At 34.0% G+C, this 20306-nt stretch overlaps 2 protein-coding genes across 6 annotated transcripts; one reads left to right on the plus strand and one right to left on the minus strand.

Moving 5' to 3' along the window:
* Positions 1-1838: 1838 nt before the first annotated feature.
* LOC108329488 (protein FAR1-RELATED SEQUENCE 2) lies at positions 1839-11792 on the minus strand. 5 transcript variants are annotated; one of them, XR_008247204.1, is made up of 6 exons: positions 11547-11792; positions 6929-7239; positions 4805-5252; positions 2643-2732; positions 2461-2538; positions 1962-2099 (listed from the first exon to the last, which is right to left on the minus strand). XR_008247204.1 is itself a non-coding variant. In XM_017563712.2 (5 exons), exons 3-5 carry the CDS (start codon positions 7039-7041, stop codon positions 1878-1880), a joined length of 783 nt encoding a protein of 260 aa, XP_017419201.1. In that variant the 5' UTR covers positions 7042-7239; positions 8283-10112; positions 11547-11792; the 3' UTR covers positions 1839-1877. The 5 variants fall into 5 exon arrangements, 4 of the variants coding, with proteins under 4 accessions (XP_017419201.1, XP_017419202.1, XP_017419203.1 ...); XM_017563712.2 differs by lacking the exons at positions 2461-2538; positions 2643-2732 and adding an exon at positions 8283-10112 and having other exon boundaries at positions 1839-2099; XM_017563713.2 differs by lacking the exons at positions 2461-2538; positions 2643-2732; positions 11547-11792 and adding exons at positions 8283-10112; positions 10203-11510 and having other exon boundaries at positions 1839-2099.
* Positions 11793-17325: 5533 nt separating this feature from the next.
* On the plus strand, positions 17326-18408 carry LOC108327809 (uncharacterized). The gene is made up of 2 exons (XM_017561522.2): positions 17326-17519; positions 17649-18408. The coding sequence occupies exons 1-2, from the start codon at positions 17512-17514 to the stop codon at positions 18226-18228; spliced, it is 588 nt and encodes a 195-aa protein (XP_017417011.1). The 5' UTR covers positions 17326-17511; the 3' UTR covers positions 18229-18408.
* The last annotated feature ends 1898 nt before the right edge of the window (positions 18409-20306 follow it).

A 20306-nucleotide genomic window follows, 5' to 3' on the forward strand; every position in this document is an offset into this window, starting at 1 on the left:
ACGTAACTCAGGTTGAGTGAACCAATATAAAAACAAGCTTTCATCTTTTCTATCTTTTGTTGTATTTTTAAACGCTTTCAGAAATCTTTAAGTTTTCAACACTATTTGTAAACTGTCTAACCCTGCAAATAATTGCGAAAAGTTTTCAAACTCTATTCAAACCTCCCCATTTTTAGAGTTTGCATATCATTTTAGTTAATTATTTTTACTTTTTTTCTTATTGCTTGTTTGGCCTCATATATGAAATCATAATTTTATTTGTAGTTGAAAAACCCTTTTAATATTTAAAATCTAGATAAAAAATTATGCTATAACGTATAACTGAGAATGGGTTAAGAACTACCAAGTTAGTTTTAAGTCTTTACTTTAATGTTGGATGCTTGACAAACCTTACTAAAGAATCCAATTAATCTTCGTTACTTTATCATCGAGAAATCAAGTTAAAATCAATTTCATAAATCATTAATTAATTGAACAATTGAATTTGATTGAACTTGTTTACCTTGATAAAAGAAAATTACATTTGAAAGGCAAGTGGGATCAATCTCCAATGTGTTATCATTCATACTTGGTTATCTTTATTCATATTTTAAATCTTACTTTGGTCAATCTTAACTCTTTTATTTAAAAAATTTAAAACTCTGATTTGACTGTTTTTTTCTTATTGAATTTTTAACTTTATATTTGCTCTCATATTCAAAATTGTCTGCTAATTAAACAATTATATAGCAACAAAATCTGTAATATAGTTATTTAATTGTTTATATTGTTCATATTTATAACAATTTTGTCCGTAGGGTTTGGTAGTTTTTTTAAAGTGTGCTACACATTTTTAAAATTATTTTATTATTTAATTAACTTTTTAATTTGAAAAAAAATTAATGAATTAAGTATAACTTATTTATTTATTGATTTATGTTGGATCTAGTTTTGTCTTTCATTTATAATTATAATTGTAATTGTTCCAAAATAGTTTTATCCATGAAATAAATTTGAAATCTATATGAAAACATCATATGAACAATTTTGTCATATGATATTTATATTACTTCAATGGAGAATTTGGCGAAGCATTTATAACCAAATATACCATGTTAATGATCTTTAGTTATAAGCTAATTATTTTTAGCTTCCACTAATTATTCAGTTATTAACAAACTCTTTAAGTACTCTTACCACACCTGAGCTAACGCAAATTCGCTAATTAATATATTTTAAAGGTGGAATGCTGTTTTTCAGGAGTAATGGTGAAGAAAGTGGGACTATAGCTTAGTGTTGTTTTTCCATCTACTTTAAACCAATTATACTTTTAGGGCCTACAATTCAGTCTGATCATTAAGAAAAATAGCCGTACAATTAATTAATCATTTGCGGCGTTAGCAAAATCTCAATCACATTAAAATATTTAAACAATGCTAAACAGAAAAAGATTGAGCATATAATTTATTTGTGTTTTGACCCTTACCTAACCTAACAATGATATTCATTACTTTATTCCGTAAAGCTAGAGAAGTTTTACTTTAATTTGGGTAGGACCCAAAGAAGGACTTGATGAAAATCTTGATTTGTAAGACGCCTAAAAGGAAAGATATTAACTAATAGAATGTATAGTCATTACTCTAAAGTGGAAAATTTTGAACCTTTTCAAAGGATGCAGTGATAGATAGGTAGCTAGCTTACTCCATTTCTTCTGCAAAAGTTTGATCACTATGGAGCCTTACGGTTTCATTCCCTCAATAATCCTTGCATAACGCAACAGGTGTATGGTACTCACATCTTTCCCTGTCCTCTTTCGAACTTTAACAGATTTAGATGTAAAAATAAAGGAGACCTATACGTAGTGAAATTATTTACTATACTCGTTCTCATTTATACAATCAGGTTAAGCACCAAGGCTTTACGTTCTGTGAACATTTTTTCAATTCTGATTCAGCTCTCCTTACATTTTCAACAACGAGTTGAACTTTTGTGGATAGTTCACGTGTCTCCTCCTCAACATTTTTTATGAAGCTGAGCAGTTTTTCTCGATATGCAAGACAAAGTTGATCTTGGTGTTCCACCTCCATTGTAAGTTCTGAAATTTTCTTATCTTTATCACCCTACAAGAGAAAAAAATAAATAAATATATATATATATAGATTGAAATGGTGTTGATCCAAACATCAAGGACCATTGGAATAGGACAATGAAGATAAAATAAAAAACAAACCCAACAAAACAAAACTAGGAAAGAAACAAAATGTTGTGTTCATATGTTTTGCACCAAAATACAGAAGATTTTTTTATAATTATATTTACTTAGCATCCAATGTATTGCAATAAAGCACCAAATGTTACCTTTAATCCCATTACTACATCCATTACTTTGCAAGAGAATTATTCAATCCTCGGCTTTTTAAATAATGAAATTTGGAGAGAGATGCAGTTTAGCTTTGTTAACTTTCTTATTTGACAATTTACCTTCCTTTGTTATTGTGTTCACTAGATAGATGAGCAATCTCTGACTCCTTGCACATCTAACCCCACCGCTTGTTGTCCCTAGTCATTGGTAAGACCCAACACAGATTTGGGTAAGAACTCAAGAAAGGATTGAACACAAATCTTTTATAGCTAACCAATAGCCAATAGGATGAAAAAATTACACTTTGGAGGTATATTCGGAGTACATGTCCAATATATCCCAACTCCCTCCTCATATTCTTGCTACTATTCTGTTAGGTAGCTGGCCACCCCTGTACAAACAGTTATTCAGTTATTAGTCACAACAGCATCATTTTCCCCTTTTACCCTTTTCTCATACAAAATAAAACCTTTTAGTAAGTGATATGCAATTATCATCTCGCTCATGTCCAATACTATTGGCAATATTTCCATTATTGATCTTCGTGAAAAGTTGTCCTAGGTAATACATCACAGGACTTCAATTAGATCATTTTCCTTTGCTTAAAAATTTCTATCACCTTTGAAATCAGAAATTCCGGCTTGATCTAATGTCTAATTCTTTCACTGTCATCTCAAGGTTGAATTGAACAGAAAGCCTAGGAACTGAACATGACATCTTTGTTGGGTCTATCAAGGAGGAGATTCCCTGTGAGTTACACAAACACTAATAACATCTAAGCCAATTATATAAGGGATCGATACCACTCTCTACCCAAAACCTTAAGGCCTTGTTCACTTGAGTGGATTTGAGGGAGAGTAATTGAGGGGATTTGAGAGGATTTGAAAATAATTTTTGTTGTTGTTTATTTGAATCAATTTGGAGGTAAGTGAGAATGAATTTGGAAGTAAAGTTTGTGAGAATAAGTGTAGGATTTGATTGACGTGACAAATTAAAAAAATTTACTTCCAAATCCAATCTCATTTACCTCCAAATTCACTCAAATAATCAACAAAAAAAATTTATTTTCAAATCCTCTCAAATCCCCTCAATTACTCTCCCTCAAATCCACTCAAGTGAACAAGGCATAAGACAACGGGTTAATGGGTCTTTCATCTTTATATACTGCTCTACTTTCTTATTTCTATCTAATGTGTAACTTGGACTCACACTTGGATACCCAACAATCTCCCCCTCAAGGGTGAGTCCCTTCCACATAGGTACACTCCCCCTCCAGCGAAAGCATTCCCAACTAACCACAACCACGACTAGCCCTTTCCAACCGCTGTATCTTAACGGAACTCGCTTACCTAAATACCCTTTTGCCAAGAAGACTTTCGGTATAGGGATCATTATACTCGTCTGAGCCGGTCACCAAGACAAACCATCGGCTCTGATACCATTTGTAGGGAGGTTCAACACACACATAAGATCTCCACACTGGTAAGATATTGTCTGCCTCAGGTCAAGCCCTCACGAATTTGCTTTTGGTACCACTCCAAAAGGCCTCTTACCAATGGAGGTATCTTATGTGTATATAAACTCATGTCCATCTCTTATTTTATCCGATGTGGGACTTTGTTTGTACCCAACCATCTTAAGTAATTAATTAAAAACTTGGTATCAGACAACAATTGTTATTGAAACATAACCTCCTTTTCAAGTGCATAAAGTACATTAGATTTTGGAAAAAAGGATACTGTCATGATTCAATTGTCTATATTTGATTACAGCTGATTACAACCAATAAGCCTTTTTCCCTTAGGTGGCGTCAGCCATATGATCATTGGATCAAATAATGCATAATGCACTAGGAAATCATGTTTTTGTAGACAAGTCAGTACCCTCTATATCCTTTCTGATTTCACCTATAGTTTTTGACAGTCTCCCTTTACCTCTAGTGCTAAGACTACCCTCCCTATCTAGCATCTGCTCTACTCTCCTTATCAGTGCTTCTAGAAGTCTTCTTCACATACGATATTCCCTAAATATGACTATTAATAAAAATTTCATATATATTCCCCACCTACATAATACAAAATCAGTGGTCGTTACAAATAAAAGGCACCAGGAAAAGTACTCCTGATAAATTCATTATTTTCGTCTCATTTATAGAATTTAGCAATTCTGCAAAAACAGTTGTTGTGACTCCATTTATGCAAAAATCCAAATAAAAAGTCTTACAAACTAGTGAACACCAATGTCTCAAATTATGACTGATATAAACAAAATATATTGAAATGACTATTAAGCAATTAATGTTATCAGCAGTTTCCAAAGGTCGTACATGCACAATTCACATACCATACCCCAAAAGGTAAACTAAAAATAAAAGAATATTATCACTTGATAATCGTATGAAATAAGTTGTTACCTAATGCACAATGAATAAAACAGAATAATTTAAACAAGCAGAAAGCTCACCACTGTGCCGAATCCATTAGCAGTAGCAATTAGAGGATGGTTGTGGTCCTTTATAAATCTGGTGACAACCCATTTTCCAGATTTTTCTAACTTTACCAAGATAGTGGCCTTGCAACCTTCACGGGCACTAGGTCTTGGCTTTTTCTCTGGTCCGAATGCCCCCTTGGTATTTGGTGAGAATCCTTGTTTGTTACATCCAAGCCGGCGAGCAAGAGTCCTCCCATCAATTCCAGAACGTCGCCTTTGCATTATGCGTACAACAAATCCAACCCGTCTGGCATAATCAACATAAAATTTTCTAGCAGCTACTTCGGAATCAAATTCCATGCCCACATAAGGCTCTTGGATTTCAACTCCTTTAAATATACTTGTACTCTCTTCTAGACAGCAACGCTCAGTTTCATTTGCCTTGTCCGAATCCACCACCAGAAAATCCATAAAAGTCTGCCTATTGTGTCATTAAGAAAAGCAATTTCAAATATTCATAGTACAAAATATATAATATTCAGCGCTTATGAGTTAGCTGATGCATTACCAATTCCCCCCACAGTGTGTCCAACAAATTAAGAGAAAAAAATAGAGAATAAACCTCAGCATGGACATATTTCATATATTTAGATTACAAAAAGATATAACTGAATTATCTACAGGCTTTTCAGAAAACTACTTTAGGCTGAACCAGAGTGACAGTTTCTTTGAACGACCAAGGCAAATGAGAAAGGGAAGGGAGAAAGTGAAGAACAGTACAGTTTAAGGAAATTGAGTCGATCTCATATATAATGTGTCTAGAGTATGAGTATTATACAGACATGGGTTTGGCTGGGTATTGGTATTATTTAGAGAGAGAAAAAAAAGCACTTTATTTTTTAGAAAACTCTCAAGAAGATGGAAGAGAAAAATAAAAAATGATTTTTCCTTAAAATAAGTACAACCAAACAAACACTAGATAATAATCGTCCCAAAGCAAGATTAAATGGCTAAAGCTATTGTATCATAATTTATCCAACCATAACTCTATCCCAGTTCATCCATCACTCCATTTCCTTTTGGGGATGCAAAAATGACATGGAACATATTACAAGCAACTAAAAGATTTACAAGAACTTCCAATGCATGGTTTTTGTGATATATTAAATGAAAGAAAGAATAAAAATTGAGCTTATAAATCCTAGGAACAACACAATCAAAAGGACAGCAAAGGAAGTTGCTTATTTTAGGTTTGTTATCTGACCAGAAGTCTGACAAATTTAATTGAGCTTTTCATTTTCTTTCTCAGCTCTTCAAAAGTGTAGGGAATTTTTTTTGTATATTTCAGCTTAGAAGCCTTTTATTCAATTGATACTCCCGCCATAGGTTTGAAAAACCATGAATTAATAGTATATAATTAACCAGTCAGAGGACAAATTCCATCATAAATGCTGACATCTACGCTGTGACTTGACTACCCATTTTCCAAGTTGAAGAGTTACGAATGGGTAGTCATGGCTCCCATCAAGGTTAGACAAGATCACACATCTGATTATATTTCTTCTCTACCTAAAATTCTAAAGCCTGTATGTGCCAGCTCAGTCATGATTAAAAGCTACAAATTTGAAAAAAATGACACACCTGCAACCACCTTGATAGACTTCTTTGTACAAGAAGTATATCGACACTCTCCCCTCACTCAAACATACACAAAGACAGCAAAAGAATGAATTTTATTGCTGTAAGAATGAATTAGTCAATCAAGAATTACACCAAAGGAAGCCTTCCTCCCTCCCCTAGACAATGTTCCAGTCTAAAAATTCACAAATCAACACTGACCCCCCTGTACAAGTATATTCCCTATTTATAGTATTCCCTCCCCTTCTATACAATACTATTCTAACTGCCAACAGCCCTTCCCGCTAATTTCTTTTTCTCCTTTCGTAAACCTTTAATGCTCTATCACACCTTAAGTTATGATTTTTTTTCTAGCCAATGGTTATCAAACCTAGGGTCAACTCAAACTCATGAGTTTACTCATCTTATCCAAGTTGACTTGTGTGCAAACTCGTTTTTTGGTGGAATTGAATTAAACTTAGAGAAAAGTCAATTAATTCAAAGTAGACTTGTGGGACTATGTTCAAGTGAACGAGTCACCTCGTTTTTATCATTGGACATTCGACTCTCATGCTCGAGATCTCCTTCTCATGTTCATGATCTCTTGCTCTGCAACTCATATCTTCATCAACAATCGTATCACATCTTCTCATACAACCACATCATATCTTCTAAGGCCATCATGTGTCTTTCTCCAAACACCACTATTTCACAATCTTCGGTCATTGTTTCGCAATCTTTGATCAACCATTGTGTCTTCTCCATTTGCATGCCATGTGTTTGTCATGGTAAGCTTCAGTTGCTTCAATTGATGGATTTAGATATAAAACCCACAATGGTCCATCAAATTACTATCAAGAAGAGGAGAAGGATCACCACTTGCATTTATGGTAGAATAGTGCAAATTAGCATGCTGAAAAAGTTTATAAAAGGGAAGAAACTTCATAAGGTTTCGTATGACTAGATTTGCCATGACTTATTTTACTCTAGCTTGCCTTTATGAATTGAAAGCATCATTGTGGGCTATTTTAGCTCCAGAGTGGGAAACAAGCAAGTTTGGAACTTCACAAAAGGGGAGTAAACTTGAGAATATTGTATTAGATAGCCAATTTTGGTAGAATGTAATCATGTCTGAAAGCTGCTAGAATTCTTACAGTGGTCCTTCAATTAGTATATTCAAATATAAAACCCACAAAGAGTTTCATATATAAGGAAATGGATTGCACTAAAGAGAAGATCAAGAGCAACTTTAATAATATTAAGAAAACATTAAATTTAAACTATTTATTCACTAATTATAATTGGTGGTATTTTCATAACTATGAACATGTTTGGAAAATCATTGAGTAGAGGTGGAATAATCAGCTTCACAAGTCTTAGCATGCAGCTACCTATTACCTTAAACCCTACTAGCACTATGAACCTATTTTAGAAATAATGATCTTGCAATGAGGGATTGTATATATGCATGAGAAAATTGGTTAAAGATGTTACAAAAAGGAAAAGAATTAATTTGCAGCTTATTGACATGGGTTTGGTTGACACAGGAGAAAAAGTATCACAATATTCAAGGCCATAAACTTGAGTATACCCCTTAACTACTAGACGGGCTTTGAGACGATCAATTTCACCAGTAGAACCAAGTTTAATAACATAGACCTATCTACAACTAACAGGCTTCTTAGCGAAAGGAAGAGGGACAAAGTGCCATTGTGTTCAAGTTCCTGCATTTCATCAACCATGGCTTGTCGCCATCCAGGATGTCAAGTGCCTCATGAATATTATTAGGAACCTTAAGGGAGGATAAGGAGGAAACAAAAGAGAAATAGGAAGGAGACAAACGATGATAACTCAAAATTATAAATAGTATATGGATTACAAGTAAAGCAAATACCTTTCCGAAGGGCAATGGGTAAATTATCATCTGAGTCAAGAGAAGGCGAGGAGGATGAATGATCCATGGTCTGGGGATCTGATGGAGGAGGATTTGAGTCTTAAGGATCTTCAGTGTTCTGAGTTTGAGATTGTCTCTAACGCTGATATGTGATAAGAGGTGGAGGAACAATGTCATTCACATTTTGAGTTTGAGGTACAGAATACCTCTTTTCCTCCTTGCTTGAACCCCACTGTCAAAGTCCCCTAGTTAATCATGACTTCTCCTAGGGTAGGTAGCTAAGCAACGCCCAAAATGAGATCAACTCCACCCAGTTGAAACAGATAAGACCTTTCCTTCACCTCTACTTCATCCAAGCTCACCATCACTCCATTACAATAGCCATGCGTCTTCTTCCTCTGTCCATCCCACAGACACACCCTATATGGTTGTGTCTCTTCCACTAGGCGCCACCATCTTCTAGACTATAAAGTTGTGGCTGGCTCCACTATCTACCAGCACTAACACCTTCCTTCCATTGACCCATCCTTGTAATTTCATTGTCTTAGGTTGTGTGAGACCCCCTGAGGAAAAAGATGATAGCTCCATGTGCTTTTGCTCTTTTTCCTCTTCTTTCTGCACTTCCTCCTCTTCCTTGTCTTCTAGTATAGTCACCCGCATACTCCTCTCAAGAAATTGATGTCCTGGACTATACAGCCCTCCACAGTGGAAGCATCTTCCGTCCTTCCTCCTTTTGATGTACTCTGGGTAAGGTAAGTTTCTTACCCCTTTGCCTCTCGTTTCACCAAAGGAGTTACTTCCTGTCTTGGACATCACTGCTCCACCTTCCCCTCCTTCACTGTACTTATACTCTCCGATGGGTTCTTGTTGCAACTGTCCCTGTCACTATGGGTACTTATACTTATATTTTGTCCTCCCCTGAATGGATCAGACTTTGCAACTGTCCCTGTCCCCCCTTGATACCTTCCCCACAATTGACTGTTTCTGTTAGTCGACCCATTGCTCGTTCTTGGGTTCTTGTTGACTTCTTCCACATCCCACGCCACTTCCATTGTTGTTAGCAAATCTTTGGGATTGTGCAGCCTGATCTAGCTACGAATCTCGTTTTGTAGCCCTGCGAAAAAATATCTCATAAGTTGCTCCTCCGTCACCCCTTTCGTTTGGGCCACTAGCATTTCGAATTCTTGGACATAGTCCTCCACTGTGCCCTTTTGTTGCATGGCCGCTAGCTTCTCAAACACGGTTCCTCTGTCTCTTCCTCCAAACCTCCAAACTAATGCTTCTCATAGATCCTCCCAAGAAGGATTTGTGACCTTAGTTTTCCATAATCTAAAACAATAATTGACGTTGCCTTCCATACAGATAAAGGCTAGTTGCAGTTTCTCCCTTTCCGCAACTCGCTGCATCTCAAAAAACTATTCCGCCCTTGCGACCCATCCCATTGGGTCCAAACCTTCAAAAGTGGGTAATTCCCTTCGTTTCACCTAGCTCGATTCTGTCATCCTCCAATTCTTCTTCTGAGCTCTCCTTCCTCCCCCTTCAATTCTCGTTCATCGAAACTTGACTCCCTTTTTGAGTTTCGTTCAAGGTTTCGCGCTAACCCTCCAACGACTTGCGTGAGTTCTTGCAAATTAATTTTTGTCCTTTCTGCAACATCTTTGACCAATCTTTTCATGCAAATATACAACCCTTCTTTTACCTCCACATCAACATTTCTAAAATTAGGTTTGTAGTGCAAGTAAGGGTTAAGGTAATATGTAGCCGCGTGCAAAAGGCCTATGAAGCTGATTATTCCACCTCTCATCGATTATTTTCCAAACTTGTTCATAACTACGAAATTTTCAATGATGTCATTTCAGAAATAATTACACAACAATAAATAATGAAATTTTCAAAATAGAGAAGGTTTACAAATTTTACCTATTCTTAAAAAGTCTACTGAGTCAACCAAGTTTGAGCAAGTCTACTCCGAGTCTATTAGAAAATGAGTTTGCAAACTAGTGAACTCATGAATAGTGACCAAACTCCTAAACTCATGAGTTTGCGAGTCAACTCGTGGGTTTGATAACATTGCTTAAATCCATAATTGATTTTGGATCCACATGACCAAAAAAATAGCAAAATATTCTCCAAGCCTTACATTGATTTGCCAAAACATGTTACTAATTAGGAACAGTTTTATTACGTAATATGCATGATTCAGTATCTTGCTCTTTCTTAAAAGTGAGTAAATGAAAAGGGAAGAGATTACTCTGTATTTGCAACTTCATGGCGTTGACATTGAAATGATATAAGTAGCGGTATGATGGATGAATTAGAAATGTTCAGAGTATATTTGTGTCAAATTTCCTTTGGAAAACATATGACAGTTATCCCGGGAAAAATCATTTGCTCATCACTTAAATAAAGGAAGTTGAGAAAACAGTGTCCATATCTGCATTTGTGCAGATCAAGGCAGAAAGTTTGACCTGACCCAAATTTTAATGCATTTGTGTATTCAAATCTATACTGCACAATTAAAAAATGCAGTTCGTTGTTGCAGTCATGTACTTAGTAATAAGCCCGAGATAAATAGCAATGGAATAAAAAATGTTGATGTTGAGGAGAGATTTTAATCTATAATTTTTAGCGAAGAATAATTTCGTTTAAACAAAGATAACACAAGGAAATTGAAGGATAAGGGATCTTTCAATCCCTCTCGATATCAATTGCGAAATTTAACTAGAAAAGGAAATTACCAAAACCCTAAACATCAACCTCATACAATAACGAAGCCCTGCTTAACCATTAAAAGGTTTAGCTCTGCTAAAAACTAAACTATTCAATTTTATTTCACTTTCTAGACTTGTATTATCACAAATTACCAAATCCACAAACTCCATAGTCATTTTGTTCAACAATGGACTTTAGCGTCTAAAGCCCGCTACACTCCACAATCTTCCAAGATACACTCACACTCTGCTTCTATTAGAAGACTACCACAATCTCATGTTCGTTAACCTAATCCTAAAATCTAAAGAGACCGTGACAAAAATCACTTTGACCAGAAAAACTTCTAAAACTCTAGCTCACTCTCTCACACACACAACAATATAAATAAATAAATATAAATATATATAAAGGTTTCCCCACAGAGAGACCGTAGTTGCCAAAGAGTAGAAGATGAATCAAAAGATCTAAACAAGTACTTGTTTGCGTTCTCCAAAGAGAAAAACTTTTCTGGGAAGAAAAGAAAAACAAAAAAGCAAGCATGGCGTAACTTACTGTGAAACAGAAGAGGGTGCAAAACTAAGATCCTTTCACCGTGTCACGCTTTTGTCGATTGTATACAGTTAAGTAAGAAATTGAAGAAATCAGAGTAATACGAGGATTTTGTGTGTTGTATTGTATGTGTAAGGTGGATGAATGAAAAGAGGCTTTGGGTACTCTCTTTTACTGTTTTCTCAAGTAACCCTCGTCATGCGGGGTTATCATAGCTGGTCGACTTTGAGTTTTGCACACCGTCTCCACCCAAAGTTGGATTTTACACTTAGATTATAATAAATAAAAACTTATTTATATTTAACCGTATTGAAAATTACTAAAATTAATTTTTTTAATTTTGAAAATTAGTTTAAATTTTATATTTGAAATTTGGTGTAATTTAATCATCAAATGGAAAAATAGAATTCGTCTTATAATTTTTTATTCATATATTTTCTTATATAATATATAAGTATATTATGTTAGTACAATATTTTATTCTTATCAATAAGAACTAAATTAAGAAAATTTTTGCTATACAATATGTGTTGTTATATAAATTTATAATTTATTTAATCAAATTTCTTCTTCTAAATACTCTTCTTCAAGTTCGAATTTTATATATTTTTAATTAATTAATGATCTTCTTGCAAACATTGTCACAGTAATTTAGTCTTTAAATTGATTATTTATCAATTTCAAAATGTTATCAAATTTTTTTATGAAAAATAAAAACTAACAAATTTCACATGTTTTGTATTGAACAAGTATGTGAGCAATGTCTTCGAAGTTTTATTATCATAATATAATTAAATTAAATAGGCGTATAGTCTAATTCTTTCTAAGTCATAAATTTCATTTATATTGAGTCTAGTTACATCACCAAACCATAAATACCATAATGGAAAGAGTCAATCTTACTCTTGTACCCTACCTTGCTAATTGGTGTTGTTCCTATAGCCCAATCTATAGATTCTCCATACAAATACATTCGATTAGTTCTGCAATTCAACCTTACATAAGGAGGGCTTAATACTCGAATAACTCTTCCAATGCATACAAGGCAAAAATGAAACACCTATCTGCACATAGCATCAGGATTTATTAGGTACAACAAGTAAAACTTATCATCTACTCTCATGCTCATCAATCACCTACTAAGGTACCCCTTAATACTCACTCATTCTCCATTCTCAACCATAAATCAACCTGACACTAAACGCAACAATTATTCTCATTCTCTACTTAACTTTATTCATTTATCCCTATCAAATATCTTATTTAATGGATCCATTATTGATTCCATTAAATTAATAGATTACAAAACAAACAAATAATTATCATTCGATATCAAATCAAAAATAATAAAACATTGATTATTTTAATCAATCATTAAAACTTCATTATTTTCCTTTTTAAACCATTAGTCAATAAGACTTATGAATATGTTAGCTAATTGAATCGGCTAATTGGTTCTTCTTCTTGTTAGTTTTATAAATATGTTGTGTATCTTGTCTCTTACAGTTGTGTTCGGAAAAAAAAAGATAAGACAAGAAAAGATAGAAAAAAATCAAAAGAGAAAAATATTTTTTTTAATAGTGGAGTCAAGAAGATTATTGAATTAGAGGTTTTAGGTGTGATTTGATTGTACTTTCATTTGTTCCTCATTGCTCCTCTATTTCTTTTGGTTTGTAGCTTCTCATCTATATTTTATCCTCCCTTGTCCTTGGCCCCATTATAACCATGAAAATACCCTTTGATTTGAACATGCATATGTTTTGAGTGTTGTTATTAGAGGCTTGCCAAGTCTATTTGTTGATTGCTTTCTTGAGTGCATTGAGTTGAAATTGTTTACCCTAGACACTTGAGAGATATAGTGATAGTGCATCTGTGAGGTTCTATAGCTTTTGATTCACCTTTTGAGCTAATTGATTATTTTGCCATGTTTGGAATTGCTTAGATGATTACCATGAGTATCTAGTTTCTCTTATTCTTTGTGTGTTGGATGTTGTCTACTCCTTTTCTTTTTCCAAATTCATTGAAGATTGTGTAAATCTATTTATTTACTTGTGTGTCTTTTGTTTCTCTGTCCTGAGGTTGTGTCACTCTCTTGACGTTCTTTGATTTATTCCTTGATTTACGTCTTGATTTTGCCCAAGAGTGCAAAAGACTAAGTGTGATCTATTTTGATAATTCACTATTTTTTTCTATTCACTTATCTTCTTGTATTAGATTTAATTAAGGAATTGTGCTTAATTTGACCAATATTTCCTCAATTTTGATATTTAGGCTTAATTTGATAAGTAATTCATATTTTAATTAACTTGAATTATTTGAGCTTATTTATTTTCGTTATCATTTTTAGGGGAAACTTTGGAACCATACTTTGGGACATTAAGAGAGTTGTCATGTCATTCTCCACTCTCTACATTAGCATTTTAGTTTAAATTAATTATAATTTCGCTTTTAGTGTATTTTTGGACCATATTTAGTTATTGGGCCATTTTTGGTCATTTTGGGTAGAAGCTCATTTTAGGGGCTGACCAAGTTTAGTGTGCCCAGGTAGCAGCCACCAAGGGACACATTCTCATTCTCTTATTTCGTTTTAGAAGCTTTGGACGTGAACAAGAAGTGCTCTTCAATTTAGATTTTATTTTCATTTATGTTTATCCATATTGTCCTTGTTCTGAACTCATTTGCAGTATTAATTAAAGTTTGGTTTTGCATTTCAATATCGTTTTTAGCTTTTACATTTTGCACAACATCATTTACATTTTGTGTTCTTGAGTTTGCAATTCGTTTCAAATTTCATTTGTGTTTTCTAGGTTCCTTTTTCACCTCTTTACATCCATTTTCAGTTTCATATTTGCAATCGTTTTTGTTGTGATGATTAAAATTCGCTTTTACATGTTGAACTCATTTTAATGGTAACTTAAATCTGTTTGGGTTGGTGATTAGTGAGGTTGCAATGTTTCCATGAGGTTTATGAACTATTATTGTAATTGTGTTGCCTAGCCTTACATCATGTTTAAGTTGTTTATGCACTTGCAATTAGTAGACGCTTAGTTGACTAATTGGGGATTTAATCTTTGCTTAGTTGATTAACCTATGATGCAGAATCGATTAATCATGTCCAATTTGTTTGCTTAATTCATTTTTAGGAAAACTCAATTAATCTTCACTTAGTTGGTTGATTGATGTTGGAATAGGGTGAGAGCAATGTTTAATTTATTGTTAATCAAGGATTGAAAGTATTGTAATTGGGCTAATGACCAAATCTGTCTTTAATTTGTGTTTTAGTTAGTGTATTAGTTGTTAATTACAATTAGTAAACTGGCCACAACCCCCCACTACATATTTAACCTATTGCCTAAACCACATTTGATCCTTAAGAGACGACTTAATAGTCACTTCCTAGTATATACTACACTTTAAATTGCATATTAATTTGATTCGGGTGCGACTTCAATCAAACAATTTCGCAATAGTTTCCTCATCTTCATACATTTTATCCCAGCCATCATAGTAACAGTTGTTTACTTTAGCTTAATTAATCGCATTCACAATAGTTGCAGTGTTAACCAAGACTTCTTGACCTAGTACCTTTGAGACAATCTCTTCTTCTCTAAGTTCCATGTTGGTCAAAAACTGAGGAATAAGTTTAAGAAGGATGAGAGAATCTCATTCAAAGAAGCGATGAATGTCGTAATGGTACGCATCTAGAAGAATGTCATATCTATGAACTCTTAGGTCTTTTAGATCTACCTAGTGTTCTAGGTATATTCTAATTGCTTTGTCTTTAGTGTGATTAATGAAGGATGTTCTTCTAACAGTAATGAATACTTCATCAACGATAAGGATTTCCCAAGGATGAGCAACCATGATTGTAGAGTGGTTTCTGGTGATTTTAGGTTTTAGGAGTCAAATGTCGGGAGAAGGGTTTGATAACTTAAGAAGCACGATGAGTGTTTGATTTGGCGGTTATAAGGTGAGGGATAAAGGTGGAATCTTGGAATTGTAATTGTCAGGATTTTGAAATAACTAATCATTGCTCATTTAATGAGCTCTGTATGATTGTGGATGATGTGGAAGGATGTATCCTATTTTTGTCTTAGATGACGTGTCTATAGATGATGTCGTCATCATAGATGATGAGTCATAGAAGTTTTCTTCTAGACGCTGTTTAAACATGTATACAATTGTTTATAAACAATCTCTCTTAGACGATGTGAAGTGTGACATTATTTAGATGATGGGTATTCGATGTTTGTCTCTATATGCTATATGAATTGTGATTGATGCATTAAGTAAAGTCTACTCATTCATCATTTTCCATACTATAAAGGATGATTAGACACATTGTTTTGGATGACTATCCTTAGTCTTTTGCACAATGTGCTCAAGAGGTGTGTTTTATGTATTGAATGCAATTGAGAAAATGTATCTTCTAACACTTAATTGGCTTATGCTATACAGTTCATGTTATTCTTGATGACCCATCTTATTCCAATGACACTTTAATCAAATAAAGGCGATGCTAAAATCTAGATATCATTTATGGTAAATTGATTCAAGCCTTCTTCGATGGTTGTAATCCAATCTCCGTCTAACAATTTCTTTTCTATATTCTTTTGTTCAATCTGAGATATCATAGTGATTACAACTTCTTTTTCGAAGGAAGATCTCGTTCTAACACCACCATTTATTTCTCCTAAAATTTGTTCTTGTGGGTGAGATGAAACATATTTTCACGCCTTCTAGATGGTCTGACTTGAGTGAGGTTGTTCAAATGGTCCTTCCTTTGTTATGACAACTTTGTCCAGTGTTTTGCTTTCATTTAATCCTTATTCTACATCAATATATGATACATGTATGCTTTATTCTTATTTAGCTTAACAATTTACTAATCGGTTATCTTGTAAGGATAATTGATAATTTGCTTCCATAATCAATTATCCAAGCCCATAATCAATTAAGCCTGCATTTTTGGAACTACAATTGCACTATAAAAACCATGTATGACCTCGAATACCCTTATTCTATGGATGAATAATTGATTCTCCTTAAAACTGAAGAAAAAAACCTTTAAAATTAAATAATTATTTTAAATCAAAAAAAAATATCTCGGATTTTAGTAGAAACAAAACCAAATATTCATTTTTTTAAAATTTTTTATTTTTGGTTTAATGATTCAATTTTTTTAACCAAGCAAAATATTAACTTTTTTTTTTCAATTCATAACCAATGTTAAAAACCCTACCTTTTGATTATAGAAACGATATCGATTATTGGAAACAACGGCTGAGTATTTTTTTTGCACTAGTGCACACTACCTACCAACAACCTCAACTCTTCTTTACAATCCATACCAAGCACACAAACATGAAGCAAGAAGGATGAACAAGTTAATTTAATGTGAAACCAAATGATGAACTCCCGTGTTTTTAACGCAACTATTTTTCGTTATTTTCTTAACTATAAAATTTTTGTATTTTAATAAATAAAATATTTTTTCTTTCTTATAAAACAACTATATAACTTTTTTCCTTAAATGTAATTTTTATATATTATTTTACTATTATTCTAAAAAATCATATATATTTCTTTAATGTTATTTTTCTAAGTATATATTTTAAATTCTATTATTTTAATTTTTTAGTATTATTTTTATAAAATTATACATTTTTAAGTAATAGAAACTGGGTACACATGCCTTCATCCCATGTCTTTTAGCTGCTTTTTGGTAAAGATTACAAATGAAGCCTCGTTAATTTGACGTGTTTCTATTAAACACGCTCTCATTTCTTTTTCAAATTTCTTGCATATACCTTTCGTTTTCAAAGCAGTCCAAAAGCAAAGCAAACAAAGCAAAGCTAAGAAGACAACCAGACACTGAAAACCAAAGCATCTCCCTCTCAGCTAAGCAAACAATTTCCGTTAACCCTAAAACCCAAGCCACCTCTTTCTCCACCGGCATTGATTCCCAATGGACGAGTATCTATCTGTTCTCTCTCTCCATACACATTTTACTCACCACCATATTATTCTCTTAATCGCTTCAATTTCTAATCCAAAAAATTAATCTTTTTTTTAATTTTGTTTCCTTCGATTTGGTTGACGCAGATCGGAGCAGTACCCAAAGGAGTTTTACCCGAACGATGGAATGACCAGAAGGGTGTCTTCTTCTTCCTCCTCCTCCACCACGAGCGTCCATGTCACGGCCTTGGACGGCTTGGTAAACGTGAATTCCCTCTTCACCATCGCCGTGTTTGTCGGGCTCTCCCTCACCACGCCGGGGCAGCGCAGCCTGGAGAGCCGTTCGGCGTGCGACGCCGGCATCGACATGGCCAAGAAGCTCCTCGTCTTCGAAGTGGTGTCGTTTAGCTTCTTCCTTTGGTCCTCGCTGGTGGCGCAGGGGCTCAAGCTGGCGCTCAACTTGCTCAACAGCAAGGACACAGACGAGGCCTTCCGGGCCCACATCAATCTGAAGGCCCTGAGGCTGGGCATGCTGGGCTCCGCCATTGGGTCCGTCATGGGCTGCCTCTTCCTGGTGTTGTCCATGGTCAACGTCATCCAGATCCGCCTCGGTGTGCTCTCCTGCGGTAGCAAGGCCGCCGTGCACGCTGTCACCGCCATGGTCGTCTTGGTCTCTTCCGCTCTCGTGCTTTATATCTCCACTGCTATCTATGCCTTCACTCACTGAAATCATAATACTGTCAGTTGTTTTATATGAAAAATGGTTCCTTTTTAATATGTTGTTGCTTGAATCGGCGATGGGGTGAGCAAGTAGGGATTGGAGAGAAATATTTTAGTGTGTTTTCTCTCTTTACATGTTTTCAAAACGAAAGGAAGAAAGAAATATTTACTGACAGTTTATTTTGTCTGCCTTGTGTTTGGTTATTAGTGTTGTGAATAATTTATTTCAATGGGGACCCAAACGAGAAGTGTTCGGGTTATAGCTTGGATAATGTACGATCTGATTAGGCCGCATTTTATAGGTTTGGGATAAAGTTGGCAAACTTAATTTTGGAATGTTTTCATTTTGCAAACTGAGGATGTAGTAGGAACTTGGTTTTGCATTACTGGGAACTTGGTGTAATGTAAATGTAAGTGTGTGTATGAGTTTTGAAAATAACTAAATAGGTTATGAAACTTAGGTTACTTTTCAAACTGAGTTTGGAGCATTTCGAATTAAACATGTTTGAAATCTATTCTAACATGGCGTGGTTTGATTTAGATCACGGGTTTGTTCAAATTAGTGAATGTGTCAATGGTGAATTTGATGGGGTATGATTTTCTTGTGGAAGAAGATTCATGTTTACCGATGGAACTTATTTTCACCGGATTGAGCTTCCGGTGGAATCTGCGGTTGCAGGATTTTGTAAAAGTTTTGGACCGGTTAGAAGATTGCTTTGGTTGGTTAAGTTAGCAATTGACGGATGTTTCTTTGTGTGATTAGATATCTGGTTCTGGTTTTCTGTTAATTAACATGATAAATGGCTTATTAAGTTCTGGTTTTGTCTGAGTAGTGTTCTGCTTGCTTGCAGTCAACCTTAATGTTGTTGTATTATGATTGAAATGGAATAGATTAATGCTCAAATGCTTAGGTGATGACTTTTTTATTTGCCAAATTCTAGCCTATTGGCCTGGGGTTTGGTCAATTGATCTGTCTAAATTAAGATAATGCAGTCATTCGTGTAAGAGCATTTTTAAGTCTTGACGAAAGGGTTGAGGTTAGATTTTGTACTGTAGTTGGTGAAATAGTTTTCTTGAGGAAGCCACAAAATGGAAAGTTGATAATTGTGGTGGATCCTTAATGGGACTTTTACTGAATTAAGTATCTGCTACGAACTGCTGTAGTGGACTTATGTTTTTCAATCTACAGTTCAGAACATTGTTTTTCCTTGCGATCAAAGCTTTATTTCAGGTTTTCATTTCATATACTTTTGATTCTTCATTATCAGCGCACTTATCAGCAACTTTAACGGAAGAATGTGCTGAAAATAAGTTGGTTCTAATTTGCTTGTTGTTTGCCAAGGGATAATCTTATGGTCAACTAAGCTAGTTGCAATTGAAATTCAAATGGAAGTTATAACACGATGAATGATTTATCAGGGTATATTTGAAGGTTCAAGCCTGTAATGCTACAACCTTTCAACACTATTAGTGCTGGTTAAGTAGCTCTCTTAAGGCTAGGGTGAACTGTTTAGAGTGTTTGTTTCACAAAATCATGTTATATTTTTATGAATCATATTTCTTGCAATGTTATTTCTATTTCTATTTGTATTTACATTAAATGTGAATAGTATTTATTTTAAATTGTTTGATTTTTCATATGTTGTATGTAGATAATACAACTTAATGAATTTTCATTTTCTTGTAAGAATAAAGTATTTCAATTATAATATCAAATTCGAAAATTTATCTTTCAGTCCAAAAAAAATCCACAAAATTCTACCTTGAAATGGCAAAATATAGCAAAATATAGCAAAATTTAAATTTTTTTCTTTTTTTTAATGAAATTTGAAATAATCAAATTTAATCTCACAAATACCTGAAATTCTAATTTAAAAAAACTACCCAAACAATATATTTTTATTACTTTAATCAATAGTAATTTACAACACCCAGGAAATAAAATTTTATTTATTTTTATTTTTGTTTTATTTCATGATTTAATGCTATTTTTTTGTTTGATTAGCGGGGTAAATGGTTAATTTGCAATGCTAATTCTCGAGTTCAAGGGATAAGATAAGGACTTTGATTATGAATTTTGGATCC

This window comes from Vigna angularis, chromosome 2 (genome assembly GCF_016808095.1).
Source record: "Vigna angularis cultivar LongXiaoDou No.4 chromosome 2, ASM1680809v1, whole genome shotgun sequence".
Classification (NCBI taxonomy): Eukaryota; Viridiplantae; Streptophyta; class Magnoliopsida; order Fabales; family Fabaceae; genus Vigna; species Vigna angularis.